The sequence below is a fragment of the Astatotilapia calliptera genome, chromosome 17 (genome assembly GCF_964374335.1).
Source record: "Astatotilapia calliptera chromosome 17, fAstCal68.1, whole genome shotgun sequence".
NCBI classification, from domain to species: domain Eukaryota; kingdom Metazoa; phylum Chordata; class Actinopteri; order Cichliformes; family Cichlidae; genus Astatotilapia; species Astatotilapia calliptera.
This window is the reverse complement of record NC_137438.1, coordinates 6082273-6105876: the sequence shown is the minus strand read 5'-3', so window position 1 is coordinate 6105876 and position 23604 is coordinate 6082273. Positions and strand designations below refer to the sequence as shown.

At 36.3% G+C, this 23604-nt stretch overlaps 2 protein-coding genes and 1 long non-coding RNA gene across 3 annotated transcripts; all 3 read right to left on the bottom strand.

Annotated features, from left to right (window-relative positions):
• Window positions 1–2562: 2562 nt before the first annotated feature.
• On the bottom strand, window positions 2563–3221 carry LOC145421466 (uncharacterized). Its single transcript, XR_013902829.1, has 3 exons — window positions 3106–3221; window positions 2978–3022; window positions 2563–2673 (listed from the first exon to the last, which is right to left on the bottom strand). It is a non-coding gene; the product is annotated as an uncharacterized LOC145421466 (long non-coding RNA).
• Window positions 3222–4410: 1189 nt separating this feature from the next.
• Window positions 4411–7165, bottom strand: LOC145421602 (macrophage mannose receptor 1-like). Its single transcript, XM_080292083.1, has 5 exons — window positions 6506–7165; window positions 6160–6212; window positions 5634–6046; window positions 5222–5247; window positions 4411–4757 (listed from the first exon to the last, which is right to left on the bottom strand). Exons 1-5 carry the CDS (start codon window positions 6930–6932, stop codon window positions 4411–4413), a joined length of 1266 nt encoding a protein of 421 aa, XP_080148209.1. The 5' UTR covers window positions 6933–7165.
• Window positions 7166–16173: 9008 nt separating this feature from the next.
• LOC113009480 (putative C-type lectin domain family 20 member A) lies at window positions 16174–18683 on the bottom strand. The gene is made up of 3 exons (XM_080292081.1): window positions 18279–18683; window positions 17508–17811; window positions 16174–16783 (listed from the first exon to the last, which is right to left on the bottom strand). The coding sequence occupies exons 1-3, from the start codon at window positions 18681–18683 to the stop codon at window positions 16437–16439; spliced, it is 1056 nt and encodes a 351-aa protein (XP_080148207.1). The 3' UTR covers window positions 16174–16436.
• Between the last annotated feature and the right edge of the window lie 4921 nt (window positions 18684–23604).

The window sequence follows — 23604 nt, the reverse complement described above, 5'->3', positions numbered from 1 at the left end:
AGTGTTATTCTATTAAACAAAAATCCTGTCCAGAGTGGAGGTTTGCACTCAGACTGCTTCTTGTTGTTATATCCCATCAATCTCTAGCCTGGATAAAGGAAAAATATAGTAAGTGTGATTACAACACTTACTAGAAATATAAGATTTAAAACAATTAAGTTAGCATGGTTCCAAAGCCTATGATAAAGAACAGATGAAGCTAAACATCTCTGCATCATTTTTCTTGAACCATTTATGTTCTCCTCTTGTCTCCATGGCTACAGCCAGGTTACAGTCCCCAGTGTCTGTGTCATCGGCCCAGTTCTCATAGCAGACAAGCTGGTCATTGACCCAGAACCACAGATCAAGAGCACAGCTGTAGCGCAGTCCCAGCCAGATGTGGGGTGTGCTGGCATTCTTGGCTTTCTCTTGCACCAGTTCCTGCTGTTCAAGGTTTGTGATGGAGACGAGGTCACGATGGTGCTCTCTGCAGTAATTTACAGCCTCGTCCCAATTTTTCCTTTCATTGATCAGGATCAACTTTTCTGCAAACAAACACAGTTCAGTTCAAATTAAATGAATTCAGGTTTCTAGATTTTCTACCTCAAATACAAAAATACACGAGGAACAAACAGAAGAAAACAAAAAACTAAACAAATTTCATAAAAATAAGAGCTGGACAGTTTGTCATATTTTTTACTTTCCTGCTGTAAGTTTTTCCAGCTTAGAATTTTCAATTTACTTTATTAAAGTCTTATTATTTAAATTTAAGTGAGCCTTTTTATATTAAATTTTCTTTTAATCAGGAGGATTTAGAAACAAGAATTATGTCTCATTATAGCTGTAAATCTAGAACCTATTAGAAACGGTAGCGATACCCACACTCAGAAACTAATATGACCCCTGTGACTCAGGTTCCTGATGAAAGGAGGCTGCATTATGTGTCTGGGGTATAGCTCTATCTCCATAACAGCTTGCATTATTTAGCTTTATGATGAAACATATAACAACCTCTTCGTGTACAGATTTTCCATGAGACTAAGAAATATTAGTTTAGCTTTAACATTTATTCCTCAGTAAGAAAACTGACAGAAACCAGATGTGAAAAATGAATCTCTGTAAATCTCACCATCGTAGCAGAAGAAAGATTTTCTGGTGTTACAATCATCAGCTTTCCATTTTCTTTCTTTGTTTAATTCAGTCATCGCACATTTCCTGGTGCCGTTGTCAGTTTCAGACAGCTCTTCAGGTAACTCACCAACATCTCTCCAGTGTCTGTAAGAATAATTACTCCCATCTGACCACCTCCAGGTGTCTCTGAACAGGCCGATCCATGATCGTCGTTCATCAGAACTCTTAAATGTACTGACTGCTTCCTTTAACTGTTCTGCTCCACTGGCCAGGTCTGTGTGGTGCTCTCTGCAGTAGCTCTGAGCCTCACGCCACTTTTTTTTATTGTCAATGAAATGTAGTGATTTGTTTTGTTCTGTGGAATAAAGAGAAAGACAAGACTCATAAGAAATGTACATTTCTATCTTTAAATGTATCTTTAACTTGATTTTCTAAAGACACAACTTAAAATAGCTCGAAACCTTCAAAACTAAACTACCAACATTATGGGAATAACCACAGCTGTGACATTATGCTCAGGATGACTTTGCTCTGTGTGGCAGAGAAACAGTTTTCTGATCAAAGGTCTGGTATGAAATTTTGTGTAATGACATTTGGCACCACGAGATGGTTCAGCAAAGCAAAGAACAGTGTCCTGGTGTAACATGAGAGGCAGAGAAAGCACCGTGGGAGGACGGGTATTCAAATGAGCAGGATAGCACACAGGGGCTAAAACACCAGCAGCCAATTATCACATCTTCTCATTTTCATTAGAGATGAGCTGTAGATATGTTTAAATATAAACACTTTGTTTAATTAATACAATTATTGTCAAATATTCTCACCATTATAGCAGATAAAGCGGTGAACATGAGAACAACCAAAATCCAACAACCCACCAGAGCTGTCAATCACTACACAGTTCTCAAGATATCCGCCTTTATCATTAGGTTCATTTCCACTCCATTTCACGTCTTTATCATTGAACTCCACTCCTGGCAGAGACCAGTGCCACCTCCTGTTTTCTTTTCCTGAGATGCTGTACAGCCCAATCCAGGCGTTTCCTTGATTCTCTGTAGAATCTGTGTACAGTGTCTTCATATATGTCATGTTAGGCACTGTGGCCAGGTCTTTATATCCTTCTCTACAGTAGCGCTGAGCTTCGTCCCAAGTTTTAGGCTCTTTAATAAAATAGTATTTATAGCCTTGGCATAAAATCAAGGAACACTGACCTAAAAACAACAACAACAACAAGTTATTCAGAAATCTACTGATGGCAAAAATGTTGTTAATAAAATTATATCCGGAGGACAGAGGTCCCATAGAGACGTCTCACACATGGTTGTTGACAGAAATTGTGTTTTGGATGTTGTTATCTGACAGGTTTTGTAAGCAGTTTACAGAAACCTTCATTAATCTCAAGTGATGCAGTAAATCTGTGGTTTTTAATGCTAAATTGATCGACTTACCGATCAGGATGAGCAGAAAAAGCCTCCCGTGCATATTTCCTCTGTTTGATGAAACTAAGATTTTAATTGTGTCGATTTTGAGTTAATATAGTTAGATGTTTGAGTTAGATGAGTTCTAAGGAAGACCAGTGAAAGATGGATGAAAAAATCAAGCTGTAAACAGGAACCACAACAAGCAGGACAATTTCAAATAATATGAATAAGAAATTAAAGGTTGGATCCAGTTTCTTTTACATAAAAAAGATTATTATTACAAACCAAGAGAATTCCTACTTTAAAAATTCTTAAAATGTTCATTCTAAAACTAAAAATGCTTTTCATTTTAAAAGTGCAAATCATTTTAATATTAAGCAGAAAATGAGGAAGAAATAAATATTGTAGGTAAAAATGTTAATTTCAACTACAAAGTTTTAACTTACATCTGGTTATTCTTCTGTGCTTCGCTCCGATGCGTCTGCGTGTTGCTGTAAAGAAGACTGCACTTAATAAAATATTCCACTCTGCTTCAACAAAGAGAATTCTGTGGTGCGCATTTAAATATTCCTACTTTTGGTTTAACAGTGGGACTTTGTGTTTACTGGAAGCATATCCGGTTTGTTCTTTTTAAACTTGTTTTTTGTTGCTGTCTCTTCCTCCTGCGTGTGCAGTCCTCCCCACTGACAGTGAACTGTGACAGCTCGCGTCACGTCTTAAGAAACTAAATGATAGAAAAGAGGAAGAAGTGAAATATGCACTGTTGGCTGTCCAGCAAATAAATACAGAAAGTGTCACTTCACAGAAAGACACTTCTGTGGGAGATAAACTAAAATAGTTGTTCATACCGAATTTTTATATTTAAAAATCAGACTTGGGGAAAAACAAAATGTTCTGTGTCATGAAACTTGCTCTTATTACCTGGTTAAATCACCATGGCAACTTATGGTGAACACACAACCTGGTTGAGAGCAGGTTGTAAAATTACAACAGTCTTGCATTTTACTATTTTATATTTCATGTTCTTAGATTTTTATCACAAATTTAACCACCATCAACATTGAAAAGAAAGAAAAAGACCTTCTAGTGTTTAACATGGACATTAATTGAAAATAACTAAAAGGAAACAATAAGATGGGAGCTCAGTCACAAAGCCCTCCTGGTGTTTTACTATATGATTGTAAATATTGGTCTATTTCTTTCTGAAAAGCATAAAAATGAAGTTTAAACTGTCTAAGAATACAAAACTTTATGAGAAATATATTTATTAGTTTTTCCACATTCTTTTACTTTGTTAAAACAAAAGCATAGTCCAACATAATTTCAGAGCTACTGTTTAATGTTGATTTACACAAAAAGACCAAACTGGGTAACATGAATCATTTAAAGTACAAGCACACGACTTTTCAGACATTTTTCAGTGGCTTGGCTGACTCGAATGCACCATCTAGTGTTCAAGAAAAAAATTGAAAAAAGAGAAATAAAAGTAGACGGAAACAGAATAATAAACATTTTATGTTAGACACCAAACTAATAATTACATATATGTGGTTTTGAGACACATTAGCTATTATAAGCATATAAATGCTGTGGTGTACTTTGCTGTAAACACCCAGAAAGCTGTAACCTGACCGTTTTTCAACAAATAAAACATTTTTAAGTTTGAAATAACAAAACAAAAAAGGGATTCTTATTCTGTAGTAGGTAGTAGTAAACAATATGCAAAAAACAAAACAAAAAAAACAACCTTAAGAATAAACACAAAGAGAAATTATCACTGTTAGATGTCATCTGCTTCTAGTTTTGATTTTGATTTTTTGACTTCATAATTACGAGAAATATCAACTCTATAAGCAGTCATTTAGACTGGTTTAAAAGCCTATCGCAGCGAACAGATGAAGTTAAACATCTCTGAATCATTTTTCTTGAACCATTTATGCTCTCCTCCTGTCTCCATGGCTACAGACATGCCACACCGTCCAGCGTGATCCTCATTGGCCCAGTTCTCATAACAGACAACCCGGTCACTGACCCACAGCCACAGTTGAAAAACACAGCTGAAGCGCAGTCCCAGCCACACATACGGTGTGGTGGCGTTCTTCACTTTCTCCTTCACTAATTCTTCCTCTTCGGAATTTGTGATAGAGACCAGATCATGATGGTGCTGCTGGCAGTAAGTTAAGGCCTCATCCCATTTTTTGTTTTCTTTGATCAGAATGAAGTTTTCTGGCATGAACAAACACAGGATGGTCGGTTAAAAGGAAACAAATCAGGACAAAAACAAAAGAAAAAGAATTTAAGCATTTTCTGTTTCAAATCTTTACTCCTCTTGATTTACCCGTGGTAAAATCATTAATGTCATATGACTTGTTACCCAGAGTATACCTCGACCACCCCAAGTTATCGAGAAGATTTCTTTCTTTCTTAAGAATTATTTACATGTAAGTTGCATTACAGGCCCTCACTGACAGAAACTGATGTGACTAATGTGTCTTTAGTTCCTTACAAAAGAAGTCTGCATTAAGCGTCTGGGGTATACCTTTATCTCCATAAAAGCTTGCATTATTTCACTTTGATGATGACTTCTTTTCAATAAGAATAAGAAAGATTAGTTTAGTTTGAATATGTATTCCTCGAGTAAGAAACATGACAGATACCAGATGTGAAAGATGCATTTTTGCAAATCTCACCGTCATCATAGCAGAAGAAAGGTTTACTGGTGTTATAAGTAATAATAAGAGTTGGAAATATTTTTTACTTTCCTGATGTAAGTTTTTCCAATTTAGAATTTTAACTTTTCCTAATTTGCTTTATTAAAGTCCTATTAACTAAAATCTTTCATGTATGAGTGAGCCTTTAAAAAAAAGGGAAAAAAACTGGAGAATTCATAAACAAGTATTATTATAAACTAATATGACCCCTGGTTCTTATAAGGTTCCTATAGGGAGGCTGCATTATGTGTCTGGGGTGTAGCTCTATCTCCATAACAGCTTGCATTATTAAGCTTTATGATGAAACATATACCAGCCCTTCATGTACACTTTTTCAGTGAGAGAAGAAATATTAGTTTAGCTTTAACATTTATTCCTTCAGTAAGAAAACTGACAGAAACCAGATGTGAAAAATGAATCTCTGTAAATCTCACCATCACCGTAGCAGAAGAAAGATTTTCTGGTGTTACAATCATCAGCTTTCCATTTTCCTTCTTTGTTTAATTCAGTCATCGCACATTTCCTGGTGCCGCTGTCAGTTTCAGACAGCTCTTCAGGTAACTCACCAACATCTCTCCAGTGTCTGTAAGAATAATTACTCCCATCTGACCACCTCCAGGTGTCTCTGAACAGGCCGATCCACGATCGTGTTTCATCAGAACTCTTAAATGTACTGACTGCTTTGTTTAACTGTTCTGCTCCACTGGCCAGGTCTGTGTGGTGCTCTCTGCAGTAGCTCTGAGCCTCACGCCACTTTTTTTCATTGTCAATGAAATGTAGTGATTTGTTTTGTTCTGTGGAATAAAGAGAAAGACAAAACTCATAAGAAATGTACATTTCTATCTTTAAATGTATCTTTAAATTGATTTTCTAAAGACACAACTTAAAATAGCTCGAAACCTTCAAAACTAAACTACCAACATTATGGGAATAACCACAGCTGTGACATTATGCTCAGGATGACTTTGCTCTGTGTGGCAGAGAAACAGTTTTCTGATCAAAGGTCTGGTATGAAATTTTGTGTAATGACATTTGGCACCACGAGATGGTTCAGCAAAGCAAAGAACAGTGTCCTGGTGTAACATGAGAGGCAGAGAAAGCACCGTGGGAGGACGGGTATTCAAATGAGCAGGATAGCACACAGGGGCTAAAACACCAGCAGCCAATTATCGCATCTTCTTATTTTCATTAGAGATGAGCTGTAGATATGTTTAAATATAAACACTTTGTTTAATTAATACAATTATTGTCAAATATTCTCACCATTATAGCAGATAAAGGAGTAACCATTAGAACAACTAAGATCCATCAACCGACTGGAGCTGTCAATCAGTGCACAGTTCTCAAGATATCCGCCTCCATCATTAGGTTCACCTGCACTCCATTTCATCTCCTCAGCATTGAACTCCACTCCTGGCAGAGACCAGTGCCACCTCCTGTTTTCTTTTCCTGAGATGCTGTACAGCCCAATCCAGGCGTTTCCTTGATTCTCTGTAGAATCTGTGTACAGTGTCTTCATATATGTCATGTTAGGCACTGTGGCCAGGTCTTTATATCCTTCTCTACAGTAGCGCTGAGCTTCCTCCCAAGTTTTAGGCTCTTTAATAAAATAGTACTCATAGCGCTGGCATAAAATCAAGGAACACTGACCTAAAAACACACAAAAAAAAAAAAAAAAAACACAGGTCATTCAGAAATCTACTGATGGCAAGTTTTGTGAGCAGTTCACAGAAACCCTGCACTAATCTGAAGTGATGCAAATGTGCAGTTTTTACTGTTAAACTGATCGACTTACCCATCAGAATGAGCAGAAAAAGCCTCCGGTGCATATTTCCTCTGTTTGATAAAACTAAGATTTAAAAGACAGATAAACAACCATCAAAGTTAATATAACTGCACCACTCTCACAGATAATAGGGTAATATAGGTAAGGTAATATATGAGTAAGAAAACATGCAGTTTATTTTGCACTGTAAAAAAATACATTACACATGAGGGGAATAGCTACTTTAAAAATGTTTTTGAGTCTTTTAAAAATCAGCAGAAATACAGAATAAATACTGTAAGTTTAATGTAAAGCCAGTGCTGAGCTAACAATGTAAATTGAGACTGAAGTTTGAACTTACATCTGATTATTCTTCTTTCCTTGCTTCAGTCCGATGCCTCTGCGTGTTGTGTTAAAGAAACCTGCAGTCAGTAAAATGTCTCTGCTTCAACAAAGATCATTCTATGGGACTCATTTAAATATTCCAACAAGATGGTCATAACAGAGGTAATATAATACTAATATTTACATAATGTCAAACAAAGAGATGGTGTTATTTAAAATAATTTACTTTAACAACATGCTTCCTTCTCTCAGAGGTATTTATATATAATAAAACTTATAATAAAACTAAACTAACTGCATGTCTTTACTGTTTGCATTTTGAAGGTTCTTTGGAAGGTTCATAAATAAAATTAGACTACTGAAACAGAACTTAACGAGCTACACAAATCAATATGAGCTATGATGTAAGGTATGCACGTATGCTGAGATGTATGCAAGTGTTGTAAATGCAACAAACAACAAAGAGTAAAGAAAAAGCAGTACAGGAAGATTTATAGTCTGGGAACCAAAGGCCCAGTTGGCACTGATGAACCCTGCTGCACCCACCAGATCTGAAACACTTTAGAGAAGGTTTAAAACAATGAGCAGGGTTCATCACACCTCTCCCAAAAAAGAAAGGTCCCACAGGAACCCCCACAAAATCCAATTCAGCAGCACATTTTAAGTTTACTCATTACCTGATTGATAGTGCGCACGTTTGAGATGTCTAATAGCCAGAAATTCTTAATTGGCTGAATCTTACTGAATGTGTGTGTATATGTGCAAATGTGCATGAACACAGTTTGGCAAACTGGCAAAAGTCCTTTTCAGCTACTACAACGAGTCTGCTATGATACAGCATTAGATCCTCTGAAGAGAGCTGTGTTTAGCCTCATAATAGTGTTTAGCTATGGCATACTCCTTGTTTGTTTAAGTGCTCTCTATGTGGTTCCAGTACAAGCTTGACCACCGGTGTATTTGAGCACACAGATAACTGATGTTGTGTTGCAGTTTGTGAACTGTTTAACAGACGACGTCTTTCCACTGTGTGGATGAGTAAAAAACATCTGAAGCATCGTTCAGTTTATTTGGCTGAACAATACTGACAAGATGATCCCTAACTGTCTGAGCTCCTTAAAATAATAAGACAGGAAGTTGCTCCAGTATCAGCACTCAGCAATGCTTCAGCCTGTAGAGTGTGTCAGTGTCTGCAATGCATATTGTTAAGCTGCTGATAACAGTTGTTGAATTCAGAGATGAAGGTTAGTCTTTCTGTTTTTCCAGTTGGAGTTCAGATCTGGACGATATTAAAGCTTGTAGGCTCTCCCAATTAAAGAAACCTGCACCTCCCAGTTCTTTGTCTGTCAGCATTAAATCCGAACTTTGATCAGACAATATCTTCTACATCAGTCACAGAACTTCTTAGAATGGCTAAAAAGGGCTGACATCACGTGGGCCTGTGGTGGGCCTGCCTCAACAGGGGGCATCAAAAGGGTAAAACATAACATTAGTTTTTCTGGTTGACTGATACAGCTGTCTCAGGGCCTCATGGGGACTGTGCAGTTAAGCTCATGGTAGTGAAACTAAAAGGAGGAATGAAAGAATAGGAAAAAAAAGTTCTGCTCTTCTCCCCTCTGCTCTTCTTCCCTTTTCTGGGAGGCAATGGGGAGGTAGAGCGTACAGTCCAATCCGGCGGGGAGGTGTGGGAAGCCAGATCGGGCGCCCCCCTTCCGGCTCTCCTCTCTCCTATCTTATCTTACTTACTTGTCTTACATCTCTCTATCACCTTTTCTGTCCCTTTTGAAGAAATGAGGCTCCATAAATTTTAAAGAGGTAAGTATTTCTCAGTTGCATTGAATAGATAGAATAAACTGTAGAAAATTAAACATTAGAAAGAAGAAGAGAAATAAAAATTTTACATAAACCAGTGACAACCCTGATCAACCCTGGCAGGGCCTCCTTGGATGAGGGTGTCTAGTGATAATGGCCGAAACACCCGATGAATCAAAGGTCCACTACCGACGATGTGTCCCAAATTGTAAAATTATAATATAGATCAGATCTCTAAACCTAACCAAGGAAAAATGGCAGATTAGCTTAGGCCAAAGAACGAAAGTTGAGGCACACAACGATGTGTGCAGCTGGTAAAGTTTCTGGGCTGCTTTTCCTCATAACTGTAACATCTGGTCCTTTTACTGAATAAATCTATTTACTCACTCAGTATTTCCGATTGCTCACCACAGTATCCAGACCGTTGATCCACAGATTCCTGCACAGCAAGAAAGAGCGGGTAAGTGTTGTGGCAGGTCAATTAAGTAGTGGCTCTTAACAAGGTGATCACAGACATTTGTGTGATTAAAAGCTCTCATAATGAAGTTTATTCACTGAGGAGGAACGTTAAGAGCACAAATAATGTTGAAAGTTTTCCATGGTTTTATTTAAATTTTGTTTATATCTGTGTAAATGATTGTATGAATATTTTCATAAATCCTTCAGGGATGCCAGCCCGAGCTTAAAGCCACTCTGCCTCAGTAATTATTACAAAGAGTAAGGCCAGACTTACTGAACAGAATAGATATTTTCACAGTTTTGAACCGTTTGCCCTCCAAATTTGTGAGTCTTGAGTCAGTTCTGGGGAACTGATTTTGGAATCAAATCAAACACTTTCATGAAAATGATGAAAACTTTAATTGTGTTTGTGTATTTGTGACTGTAACATGTCATTTCACACCAAAAAGTGCAAGTGACGGGCCTTTAGTTTCCCGTCACTTGCATTTAGGATACAAATGGTAAATGGTAAATGGCCTGTATTTATATAGCGCTTTACTAGTCCCTAAGGACCCCAAAGCGCTTTACATATCCAGTCATCCACCCATTCACACACACATTCACACACTGGTGATGGCAAGCTACATTGTAGCCACAGCCACCCTGGGGTGCACTGACAGAGGCGAAAAGTCTTTCTGAACCAGGAGTCAGTGTCGTGCGTGACACAACCTGGCAGTGTCCGTGTGCACACACTGGCTCTGTTTCTTATGAGAGTTTGGCACTATAACTTAGTATTTTGCAATAAGGGTTTTAAGCCGACAGCCTGTTTGCACAAGAATGTGAACAGATTGTGTGGGCAAGAGCAAACATAGAGAGGGGTTGTTAACATCGGAATAACTGTCAAGAATACGTCTTAACTTGCTGATTGTTTAGGAATCCTGTTCTTGCTCAGTATTACTATTTGAAGAGTCTCTGTTATCATTTCCACTTGAGAAAGTTGTAATCTCCACAACTTTCTGTGCAATTATTCATTAAACTGTTCAAGGATGCAAAGAATAATCTGTGTAACTGATAACATTTAAGTGTTTTCACAGCTGTGGAGATTAACACAAGGCTTCCAGCTTAATGGTGTTTGATGACATTTTAGAGAATGGAAGTATTCATATCAGCTGAAAGAGAAACACATCTATCAGGTAACCACAAGAAGTATGTGTGTATATTCATGTAACATCTACGTAGTGTCAAGCCAGTATTTTGGATTTTTTTGCAAGTTATGCATAACTTTAAAGTATACAACAATTCCCCCTGGTACAGTTTTTGCAAAAGCACATGCACACTGCCCCCAGCATTGGGACCATCATGGTTCTGAGCACTGCAGCAGCGGTCTCTCACTGTCTTGTGTGCTCACGGACAGACTTTGGCAACACAACAGTAACACATTTTTACAGGTGTGTAAGGTGAGAACAAAATTAATGATCCAACTTCATTTGTTTCAGTTCCGTAGAAATATTTTTGACAGCTTTTTGTTTCACTCTATATTGACTTATGTCAACATTTTTGTGGGCCTACAAAAAAATGTTGATGATAGTTGATAACTGAGGAAATTTGCTTTAAGTGCCGCTCCTCAGAGTACACTGTTTAATTCTCTCACAGCCTAAAAGGTGACAACAGCACTTCCATCTACATCAGGTAAGACAAATTAAAATTTAACATGGCAACTTATATCTTGTTTAAGTATATAAGTTTAAATATTATAAGTAATGATAGATATTTATCCAAAAAGTGTGATTTAATAAGGAAAAAAAGTTCTTTTTTAATTTATTATTTTTCAGTTTCAAAGTTATTGAAATTGCTATAGTTTGGATTGGAGGATAAAGAAGTATACTGAAGGGATTTATCCCTATTAAAATATTAATAAATGCACACATATGAATCAGAATGCACTACAACAAATTTTGTCCCTGCCTTTTTAAAAACTTATATATTTGTACCTTTAAAATGAAGGACTTGGAATGTAGCTGACTAAATTTTTACTGGCCATTGTGGAACATCATGTTCTTATCAAGTTTACTCTTTCTGTGCACAGCGCTTAATAAATGAATTTTACTTACCAACAAAGAATTTCCATATGGATGCATTCACAGTAAACTGATTTCATTTTGTACAATGTTATATCTTCTTGAAGGATCCACAGTGGCAAACCTGATTTACATGAAACCATATTTATGATATTTAGAAACATGGAGCATAGAGGGTGTTTTATATTTGTGTGTTTGTTCTTTATTCCAATTTTTTTTTAAACATATACAGCACATATTCAGATCCAATCAGGTCATCATCTGCAGCCCAATGACAGAGCCGTCGTCAGCAGAGTGGGGCTCTGGCCTCTTTCACTGCATGGAAGACAAGTTGTCTTGTAAGAATCAATACTGGACTTTAACTTGTATTTTTGATATGTGTAAAAAATGCCAATATTTTACTATTTGTGTCATGATTTTCAGGTTGCTATGCTTTTTGGTGCTGGCCATGCTATGCGATCACCATTTCAAAATCACTTGGAGAGAACCCTTTCCTCCCGATTTTGGACATGTGCTCCCCTGGGTCACTATCGATCCTCGGGATACCATTGTTTGTTGTCCCCGTAGCCTTGTCATTCAGGATTGCCATGAGAAAGAAATATGGAATTGAGGTATGACACCAATAAAACAATTTTCAATTTTTTTTAACAGATACCATTTATAAGATGCATTTCTTCATCTAGAAATGCAGATTTATAAAAATCTTTACACAAAATAATTTTAATAAACAACCAAGAATGTGAAAAAACACATTTAATGTAACATTGCAAACCTAAGTGCAGTTATCTATAATCCAAATATTATGTTATAATTAAAGGATAGAAATAACAAACAGCTATTTCCTCCATAGGGGACTCTCCAGAGAGACATCGTACACACTTGTTTCTGCAACCTATGTGTCTGGTGTCAGATTGATCGTGAGCTAAAACGTCGTAAGAATAGCTCTACTGTGCTATCTCAAAATCCTGTGACTGCACAACCTGGAGCCACTGGAAAGTAATTGTAACCAAAAAGTACAAAATTAAAATACATGCACCTCATGTACTTACGTATTTCCCTTTCTCTTACTTTCTGCTACAATAAAGAGTTTTAGCGAATTTCTGTTGTCCAAACAAACATTTTTATTGAAAACAATAACAATGCGATGTAATGTAATTATGATTCAACTATTTGAAAATTGTACTGCACTGCTGAATTATGTTTGGGTACAAAGTTAATATTATAACTGTTATTCATCTACCTGGCTATAAATCTAAAGGCTACTAATGTGTGCATGTAAGTATCTCTCAATTAGACACAATAAACAAATAAATCAAAGTAACATCTTTTTTTTTTGTCTCTAATGATGAAGAACTTTAAAGGAAAGTAAATATTAAGCTCCAATTATTGGCAAGCTCAATGTTAGAATAGCATCACTCTCACTGATGGTGAGAAGAAGCCTGTGTTGTGTGTTATTTGAACTTTCTGTGGTGTTTGTGACTGGTGTTTAGTTACACCAGTGTTCCCATCATATTATGTTCAGTATTTATCTCTTATATTTTGGGTAATTTCCTATTTTATTAGCTGGTTTTCTGTTGTGTTCTGGTTCCACCTTTTCATTGTCTTAATTGTCTACACCTGTCCTGTCCTGCCAGCTGTATCCACTTCCCCGATTATCTTTCATGGCGTGTGTGTGTGTGTGTGTGTGTGTGTGTGTGAGAGAGAGAGAGAGAGAGAGAGAGAGAGAGAGAGAGAGCCTGTCTGACTCAGATCACACAGCTGTCCTATTTTTGAAAAGCCGTCTTTCCTTTGTTGCATCATCTGTTTTTATCTCTCTGTGTTTTTGGTTTATCATTTGGGCTGGAACTATGGACTACTAAATGTTCTAGAAACTGAGCATAACCTGAGTTTTGTAGGAATCTCTGCCTGCCATATCAGCATTTGTGGTCCTTATAATCACTTAACAATGCACTCAATCAATCTAAGGTGATTCAAATATGTAATTTTTATTGGTAAAATGATCTACTTACCCACCAGAATGAGCAGGCAAACCAGCACTGCATGTTTTTTGAAACTAATATGTTAACTGTAAATGTTGCTGTCATTTTTGTCATGGATCAATAAAAACTGGACAAAGTTGTGACTAATTGAACATTACAAGACAGGAAGAAAAACAGAATACACTGACACAGGACACAGACTGTCAAAGTAAAACAGGAAACTAACACAGAGACGCAGACATGACAAGGGGCACAGCAAACCTGGAACACAGAGACAGAAACAGAAGGACTCTAAATAACACTGAAACCAAAGACTAGAGATTCTAAATAAGACAAAAGCAAAGACTATTAATAATAAACAACACAAAACGCTGGGTCACCGATGCAGAACCATGACAGAAATATGGAAACTGTAAACAAAAAAGAACAAACATATAGATGAAAATAATGCAGCTAAGTATAAACAAAGAAGATTAGACAAATAAATGCTTCAACAACCACTGACTTATTGCAATGCTCTTACTTTGTGGAAACTATATGAAAAAAAATCTAATTTTAAACAAAGAAAGAAAAACTACTTTAAACTTCAACCTACATATTATAAATTTTGAAAAGCAACACAAAGTTTTAATGTATATTTGATTATTTGTGTTTCCTTGCTTCTCTCTGATGTCTCTATTTGATGTGTTAATGAAGGCTGCATTCAATAAAGTTCCTCATCCTGCTCCAACAGAGAAGACTCTGTTGAATGGATTTGAATATGCAAACAAGAACTCTAAGCTGGCCAAACACCAGGCAATATAATAACAATATTTACATAATGTAATGGAAAAAAGGACAGACAAGAAGCCAAACCTGCTGTTTGACATGCTGAAAGACACAACTAAAAACATCCTTTCTGTTAGAGCAATGGTAAAAGACTAAATTAAATGAATGTTTTTAATAATTGAGATTTGTTTTTCTTTGTAGTTGTGGTCATTCTGAAAACTGACCAACAAGTTAAACAACAAGAAAGTATTTGTGTAGAAGATAAACTAAATTCATGCTGATAATCAAGTTTATAATCTTAAATCTAGAACACTTTTCTGTGTTCTAGATGTGTTCATATCTATTTTAACTACAACTTCTTAATGATGCTGCTGACATAGTTTGAATACTAGTAGTAGCAGAAAGTAGCATGTAACTAAAGACGTATGGAAAGTTTACAATCCAACACGCTGGACAGAGTTTATTTGTGTCGTCAATAATCATTTAAAATTATTGTAAAACATTTCTTTCCAGGAATTTTATTGAGAATATACAGAAAAATAAAAATGTGTGGACGGTTAAATTATGGCTGACAGCTGCTGCTGGAAATTTTTAAGAGGTAAATATTTTTAACCCAATAATATCATAGTGGTCACTTTTTTCTACTCAGAAGAGGCACCATTTACACAAATGTTCAGTCAGTCCATAGAAAAACATGTCAGTGTGGTTTAACTCAGAAACTCTGATGAGCGCACAGAGACACTCATGATGTGTCTCTGTGTGCACGTCTTCAGGTATTCCTGTCAGTTCACCGTGTTTAAGGGTTTTTCATGTTTTAGTTTTAGATCACCCAGTTTAGGTTATTGTTTCGTTTCACCCATGCCCTTCATTTGTATTTATTTTACCAGCCTTAGTAAACTGCTCGTTTTCTGTTACTCCACGTCACGTTTCACTTTCTGTTTTGGTCTGCATTTGAGTCCTTTTTTGCTACACATACAGTCTGCCACTGCCAGCATAGCACACAGTGTGTCTCTGTGTGCTTTGCTAATGAAGTCTGCACTCAGTAAAATATTCCATTCTGCTCCAGTAAAGAGGATTTTATTGTGTGCATTTGGATATCATCATACAAACAGTGCTACAATAACAATATTTGCATCATATCATTAAATGGAGGGAAAACACAATGGTGTACTTTGGATCAACCACCCCCCCAAAACCAGTCATTTCTCCTGAGACTACATATAATGAAAAAAAGGCGAATGAGTTTTTTTTTTTTTTTTACTTTTTGAGATGTATTTTGAAAAAAATAAATAAAACTTCAGATTTCTAAGAAACATAAACAATTTCTTATTCCTTCAGAATAAACAATGATCTTTGCTAATTTATTTTCAAATGATACCTAACGTTCATCCGACAGCTTTCATTACTAGTAAAAATGTTCATTTTTTTTGTCTCTCTGATGTGTTAATATTAAAGTGGTGCAAACACATTAGTCACTTTTCTGCACATTTATTTTATGCTGGCTTTAAAATCCGAGTGAGGAATTTGGCAACAGTGAATGTATCCAATGCATTAACTCATTATTCTTGCTTATTTTTATTTTACTTTTTTTTCTCACATTTCACACAATTTCAATAAAGTAGCATAATTCAGCCAATATTGAGAGTTTACAGTCCAGTGTATTGTTGTAGTTTATGTGGAGCACTCTCAATCAGAGTTCAAAAGTATCACAAAATAGATACATTTGAAATCCACAATGGTGTGGATTTATTTATTTATTTGTTTTACTGCACTACAAACTTCTTAGTACATTTAAAAAGAGAAAAAAAAAACGAAAATGATTACATGCAAAATCCAGTGTTATTCTATTAAACAAAAATCCTGTCCAGAGTGGAGGTTTGCACTCAGACTGCTTCTTGTTGTTATATCCCATCAATCTCTAGCCTGGATAAAGGAAAAATATAGTAAGTGTGATTACAACACTTACTAGAAATATAAGATTTAAAACAATTAATTTAGCATGGTTCCAAAGCCTATGATAAAGAACAGATGAAGCTAAACATCTCTGCATCATTTTTCTTGAACCATTTATGTTCTCCTCTTGTCTCCATGGCTACAGCCAGGTTACAGTCCCCAGTGTCTGTGTCATCGGCCCAGTTCTCATAGCAGACAAGCTGGTCATTGACCCAGAACCACAGATCAAGAGCACAGCTGTAGCGCAGTCCCAGCCAGATGTGGGGTGTGCTGGCATTCTTGGCTTTCTCTTGCACCAGTTCCTGCTGTTCAAGGTTTGTGATGGAGACGAGGTCACGATGGTGCTCTCTGCAGTAATTTACAGCCTCGTCCCAATTTTTCCTTTCATTGATCAGGATCAACTTTTCTGCAAACAAACACAGTTCAGTTCAAATTAAATGAATTCAGGTTTCTAGATTTTCTACCTCAAATACAAAAATACACGAGGAACAAACAGAAGAAAACAAAAAACTAAACAAATTTCATAAAAATAAGAGCTGGACAGTTTGTCATATTTTTTTACTTTCCTGCTGTAAGTTTTTCCAATTTAGAATGTTTACTTTTCCTGATTTACTTTATTAAAGTCTTATTATTTAAATTTAAGTGAGCCTTTTTTATATTTAATTTTCTTTTAATCAGGAGGATTTAGAAACAAGAATTATGTCTCATTATAGCTGTAAATCTAGAACCTATTAGAAACAGTAGCGATACCCACACTCAGAAACTAATATGACCCCTGTGACTCAGGTTCCTGATGAAAGGAGGCTGCATTATGTGCCTGGGGTGTAGCTCTATCTCCATAACAGCTTGCATTATTTAGCTTTATGATGAAACATATACCAACCTCTTCGTGTAAAGCTTTTCCATGAGACTAAGAAATATTAGTTTAGCTTTAACATTTATTCCTCAGTAAGAAAACTGACAGAAACCAGATGTGAAAAATGAATCTCTGTAAATCTCACCATCGTAGCAGAAGAAAGATTTTCTGGTGTTACAATCATCAGCTTTCCATTTTCTTTCTTTGTTTAATTCAGTCATCGCACATTTCCTGGTGCCGTTGTCAGTTTCAGACAGCTCTTCAGGTAACTCACCAACATCTCTCCAGTGTCTGTAAGAATAATTACTCCCATCTGACCACCTCCAGGTGTCTCTGAACAGGCCGATCCATGATCGTGGTTCATCAGAACTCTTAAATGTACTGACTGCTTCCTTTAACTGTTCTGCTCCACTGGCCAGGTCTGTGTGGTGCTCTCTGCAGTAGCTCTGAGCCTCACGCCACTTTTTTTTATTGTCAATGAAATGTAGTGATTTGTTTTGTTCTGTGGAATAAAGAGAAAGACAAGACTCATAAGAAATGTACATTTCTATCTTTAAATGTATCTTTAAATTGATTTTCTAAAGACACAACTTAAAATAGCTCGAAACCTTCAAAACTAAACTACCAACATTATGGGAATAACCACAGCTGTGACATTATGCTCAGGATGACTTTGCTCTGTGTGGCAGAGAAACAGTTTTCTGATCAAAGGTCTGGTATGAAATTTTGTGTGATGACATTTGGCACCACGAGATGGTTCAGCAAAGCAAATGAACAGTGTCCTGGTGTAACATGAGAGGCAGAGAAAGCACCGTGGGAGGACGGGTATTCAAATGAGCAGGGTAGCACACAGGGGCTAAAACACCAGCAGCCAATTATCACATCTTCTCATATTCATTAGAGATGAGCTGTAGATATGTTTAAATATAAACACTTTGTTTAATTAATACAATTATTGTCAAATATTCTCACCATTATAGCAAATAAAGCGGTGAACATGAGAACAACCAAAATCCAACAACCCACCAGAGCTGTCAATCACTACACAGTTCTCAAGATATCTGCCTTTATCATTAGGTTCATTTCCACTCCATTTCACGTCTTTATCATTGAACTCCACTCCTGGCAGAGACCAGTGCCACCTCCTGTTTTCTTTTCCTGAGATGCTGTACAGCCCAATCCAGGCGTTTCCTTGATTCTCTGTAGAATCTGTGTACAGTGTCTTCATATATGTCATGTTAGGCACTGTGGCCAGGTCTTTATATCCTTCTCTACAGTAGCGCTGAGCTTCCTCCCACGTTTTAGGCTCTTTAATGAAATAGTATTTATAGCCTTGGCATAAAATCAAAGAACACTGACCTAAAAACAACAACAACAACAAGTTATTCAGAAATCTACTGATGGCAAAAATGTTGTTAATAAAATTATATCCGGAGGACAGAGGTCCCATAGAGACGTCTCACACATGGTTGTTGACAGAAATTGTGTTTTGGATGTTGTTATCTGACAGGTTTTGTAAGCAGTTTACAGAAACCTTCATTAATCTCAAGTGATGCAGTAAATCTGTGGTTTTTAATGCTAAATTGATCGACTTACCCATCAGGATGAGCAGAAAAAGCCTCCCGTGCATATTTCCTCTGTTTGATGAAACTAAGATTTTAATTGTGTCGATTTTGAGTTAATATAGTTAGATGTTTGAGTTAGATGAGTTCTAAGGAAGACCAGTGAAAGATGGATGAAAAAATCAAGCTGTAAACAGGAACCACAACAAGCAGGACAATTTCAAATAATATGAATAAGAAATTAAAGGTTGGATCCAGTTTCTTTTACATAAAAAAGATTATTATTACAAACCAAGAGAATTCCTACTTTAAAAATTCTTAAAATGTTCATTCTAAAACTAAAAATGTTTTTCATTTTAAAAATGCAAATCATTTTAATATTAAGCAGAAAATGAGGAAGAAATAAATATTGTAGGTAAAAATGTTAATTTCAACTACAAAGTTTTAACTTACATCTGGTTATTCTTCTGTGCTTCGCTCTGATGCGTCTGCGTGTTGCTGTAAAGAAGACTGCACTTAATAAAATATTCCACTCTGCTTCAACAAAGAGAATTCTGTGGTGCGCATTTAAATATTCCTACTTTTGGTTTAACAGTGGGACTTTGTGTTTACTGGAAGCATATCCGGTTTGTTCTTTTTAAACTTGTTTTTTGTTGCTGTCTCTTCCTCCTGCGTGTGCAGTCCTCCCCACTGACAGTGAACTGTGACAGCTCGCGTCACGTCTTAAGAAACTAAATGATAGAAAAGAGGAAGAAGTGAAATATGCACTGTTGGCTGTCCAGCAAATAAATACAGAAAGTGTCACTTCACAGAAAGACACTTCTGTGGGAGATAAACTAAAATAGTTGTTCATACCGAATTTTTATATTTAAAAATCAGACTTAGGGAAAAACAAAATGTTCTGTGTCATGAAACTTGCTTTTATTACCTGGTTAAATCACCATGGCAACTTATGGTGAACACACAACCTGGTTGAGAGCAGGTTGTGTGTTCAGGTTTTCAGTTTAAAATCAGTTCAGCTTTTTTATTTTTTATTTTACCATTCTCTAAGCTGTTGCTACATTTGCAAGTGACTGCAGCATTAATCTTCTATTTACAACAGTCTTGCATTTTACTATTTTATATTTCATGTTCTTAGATTTTTTATCACAAATTTAACCACCATCAACATTGAAAAGAAAGAAAAAGACCTTCTAGTGTTTAACATGGACATTAATTGAAAATAACTAAAAGGAAACAATAAGATGGGAGCTCAGTCACAAAGCCCTCCTGGTTTTTTACTATATGATTGTAAATATTGGTCTATTTCTTTCTGAAAAGCATAAAAATGAAGTTTAAACTGTCTAAGAATACAAAACTTTATGAAAAATATATTTATTAGTTTTTCCACATTCTTTTACTTTGTTAAAACAAAAGCATAGTCCAACATAATTTCAGAGCTACTGTTTAATGTTGATTTACACAAAAAGACCAAACTGGGTAACATGAATCATTTAAAGTACAAGCACACGACTTTTCAGACATTTTTCAGTGGCTTGGCTGACTCGAATGCACCATCTAGTGTTCAAGAAAAAAATAGAAAAAAGAGAAATAAAAGTAGACGGAAACAGAATAAACTCTTTATGTTAGACACCAAACTAATAATTACATATATGTGGTTTTGAGACACATTAGCTATTATAAGCATATAAATGCTGTGGTGTACTTTGCTGTAAACACCCAGAAAGCTGTAACCTGACCGTTTTTCAACAAATAAAACATTTTTAAGTTTGAAATAACAAAACAAAAAAGGGATTCTTATTCTGTAGTAGGTAGTAGTAAACAATATGCAAAAAACAAAACAAAAAAAAACAACCTTAAGAATAAACACAAAGAGAAATTATCACTGTTAGATGTCATCTGCTTCTAGTTTTGATTTTGATTTTTTGACTTCATAATTACGAGAAATATCAACTCTATAAGCAGTCATTTAGACTGGTTTAAAAGCCTATCGCAGCGAACAGATGAAGTTAAACATCTCTGAATCATTTTTCTTGAACCATTTATGCTCTCCTCCTGTCTCCATGGCTACAGACATGCCACACCGTCCAGCGTGATCCTCATTGGCCCAGTTCTCATAACAGACAACCCGGTCACTGACCCACAGCCACAGTTGAAAAACACAGCTGAAGCGCAGTCCCAGCCACACATACGGTGTGGTGGCGTTCTTCACTTTCTCCTTCACTAATTCTTCCTCTTCGGAATTTGTGATAGAGACCAGATCATGATGGTGCCGCTGGCAGTAAGTTAAGGCCTCATCCCATTTTTTGTTTTCTTTGATCAGAATGAAGTTTTCTGGCATGAACAAACACAGGATGGTCGGTTAAAAGGAAACAAATCAGGACAAAAACAAAAGAAAAAGAATTTAAGCATTTTCTGTTTCAAATCTTTACTCCTCTTGATTTACCCGTGGTAAAATCATTAATGTCATATGACTTGTTACCCAGAGTATACCTCGACCACCCCAAGTTATCGAGAAGATTTCTTTCTTTCTTAAGAATTATTTACATGTAAGTTGCATTACAGGCCCTCACTGACAGAAACTGATGTGACTAATGTGTCTTAAGTTCCTTACAAAAGAAGTCTGCATTAAGCGTCTGGGGTATACCTTTATCTCCATAAAAGCTTGCATTATTTCACTTTGATGATGACTTCTTTTCAATAAGAATAAGAAAGATTAGTTTAGTTTGAATATGTATTCCTCGAGTAAGAAACATGACAGATACCAGATGTGAAAGATGCATTTTTGCAAATCTCACCGTCATCATAGCAGAAGAAAGGTTTACTGGTGTTATAAGTAATAATAAGAGTTGGAAATATTTTTTACTTTCCTGATGTAAGTTTTTCCAATTTAGAATTTTAACTTTTCCTAATTTGCTTTATTAAAGTCCTATTAACTAAAATCTTTCATGTATGAGTGAGCCTTTAAAAAAAAGGGAAAAAAACTGGAGAATTCATAAACAAGTATTATTATAAACTAATATGACCCCTGGTTCTTATAAGGTTCCTATAGGGAGGCTGCATTATGTGTCTGGGGTGTAGCTCTATCTCCATAACAGCTTGCATTATTAAGCTTTATGATGAAACATATACCAGCCCTTCATGTACACTTTTTCAGTGAGAGAAGAAATATTAGTTTAGCTTTAACCTTTATTCCTTCAGTAAGAAAACTGACAGAAACCAGATGTGAAAAATGAATCTCTGTAAATCTCACCATCACCGTAGCAGAAGAAAGATTTTCTGGTGTTACAATCATCAGCTTTCCATTTTCCTTCTTTGTTTAATTCAGTCATCGCACATTTCCTGGTGCCGCTGTCAGTTTCAGACAGCTCTTCAGGTAACTCACCAACATCTCTCCAGTGTCTGTAAGAGTCATTACTCCCATCTGACCACCTCCAGGTGTCTCTGAACAGGCCGATCCACGATCGTGTTTCATCAGAACTCTTAAATGTACTGACTGCTTCCTTTAACTGTTCTGCTCCACTGGCCAGGTCTGTGTGGTTCTCTCTGCAGTAGCTCTGAGCCTCACGCCACTTTTTTTTTTTCATTGTCAATGAAATGTAGTGATTTGTTTTGTTCTGTGGAATAAAGAGAAAGACAAAACTCATAAGAAATGTACATTTCTATCTTTAAATGTATCTTTAAATTGATTTTCTAAAGACACAACTTAAAATAGCTCGAAACCTTCAAAACTAAACTACCAATATTATGGGAATAACCACAGCTGTGACATTATGCTCAGGATGACTTTGCTCTGTGTGGCAGAGAAACAGTTTTCTGATCAAAGGTCTGGTATGAAATTTTGTGTAATGACATTTGGCACCACGAGATGGTTCAGCAAAGCAAATGAACAGTGTCCTGGTGTAACATGAGAGGCAGAGAAAGCACCGTGGGAGGACGGGTATTCAAATGAGCAGGATAGCACACAGGGGCTAAAACACCAGCAGCCAATTATCACATCTTCTCATTTTCATTAGAGATGAGCTGTAGATATGTTTAAATATAAACACTTTGTTTAATTAATACAATTATTGTCACATATTCTCACCATTATAGCAGATAAAGGAGTAACCATTAGAACAACTAAGATCCATCAACCGACTGGAGCTGTCAATCAGTGCACAGTTCTCAAGATATCCGCCTCCATCATTAGGTTCACCTGCACTCCATTTCATCTCCTCAGCATTGAACTCCACTCCTGGCAGAGACCAGTGCCACCTCCTGTTTTCTTTTCCTGAGATGCTGTACAGCCCAATCCAGGCGTTTCCTTGATTCTCTGTAGAATCTGTGTACAGTGTCTTCATATATGTCATGTTAGGCACTGTGGCCAGGTCTTTATATCCTTCTCTACAGTAGCGCTGAACTTCGTCCCAAGTTTTAGGCTCTTTAATAAAATAGTATTTATAGCCTTGGCATAAAATCAAGGAACACTGACCTAAAAACAACAAAACAAAAAAAAACCACAGGTCATTGAGAAAAGTTTTGTGAGCAGTTCACAGAAACCCTGCACTAATCTGAAGTGATGCAAATCTGCTGTTTTTACTGTTAAAATGATCGACTTACCCATCAGGATGAGCAGAAAAAGCCTCCGGTGCATATTTCCTCTGTTTGATGAAACTAAGATTTGAAAGACAGATAAACAACCATCAAAGTTAATATAACTGCACCACTTTCACAGATAATAGGGTAATATAGGTAAGGTAATATATGAGTAAGAAAACATAGTTTATTTTGCACTGTAAAAAAATACATTACACATGAGGGGAATAG

Bases quoted from the DNA above. Each gene is read 5' to 3' on its own strand.
- LOC113009480 (XM_080292081.1), bottom strand. From the start codon at position 18,683: ATGGGACCTCTGTCCTCCGGATATAATTTTATTAACAACATTTTTGCC. The intron at 17,812-18,278 runs GTAGTGATTGAC...TTGTGTCTTTAG, and splicing joins GCAGATATCTTGAGAACTGT to AAAATCAATTTAAAGATACA. The intron at 16,784-17,507 runs GTGAGTTACCTG...GTTTGTTTGCAG, and splicing joins CAGACACTGGAGAGATGTTG to AAAAGTTGATCCTGATCAAT.
- LOC145421602 (XM_080292083.1), bottom strand. From the start codon at position 6,932: ATGACCTGTGTTTTTTTTTTTTTTTTTTGTGTGTTTTTAGGTCAGTGT. The intron at 6,213-6,505 runs GTGAGAATATTT...TCTGCCACACAG, and splicing joins CTCCTTTATCTGCTATAATG to AGCAAAGTCATCCTGAGCAT. The intron at 5,248-5,633 runs GTTTTCTTACTG...TTATAACACCAG, and splicing joins TTCACATCTGGTTTCTGTCA to TAAACCTTTCTTCTGCTATG.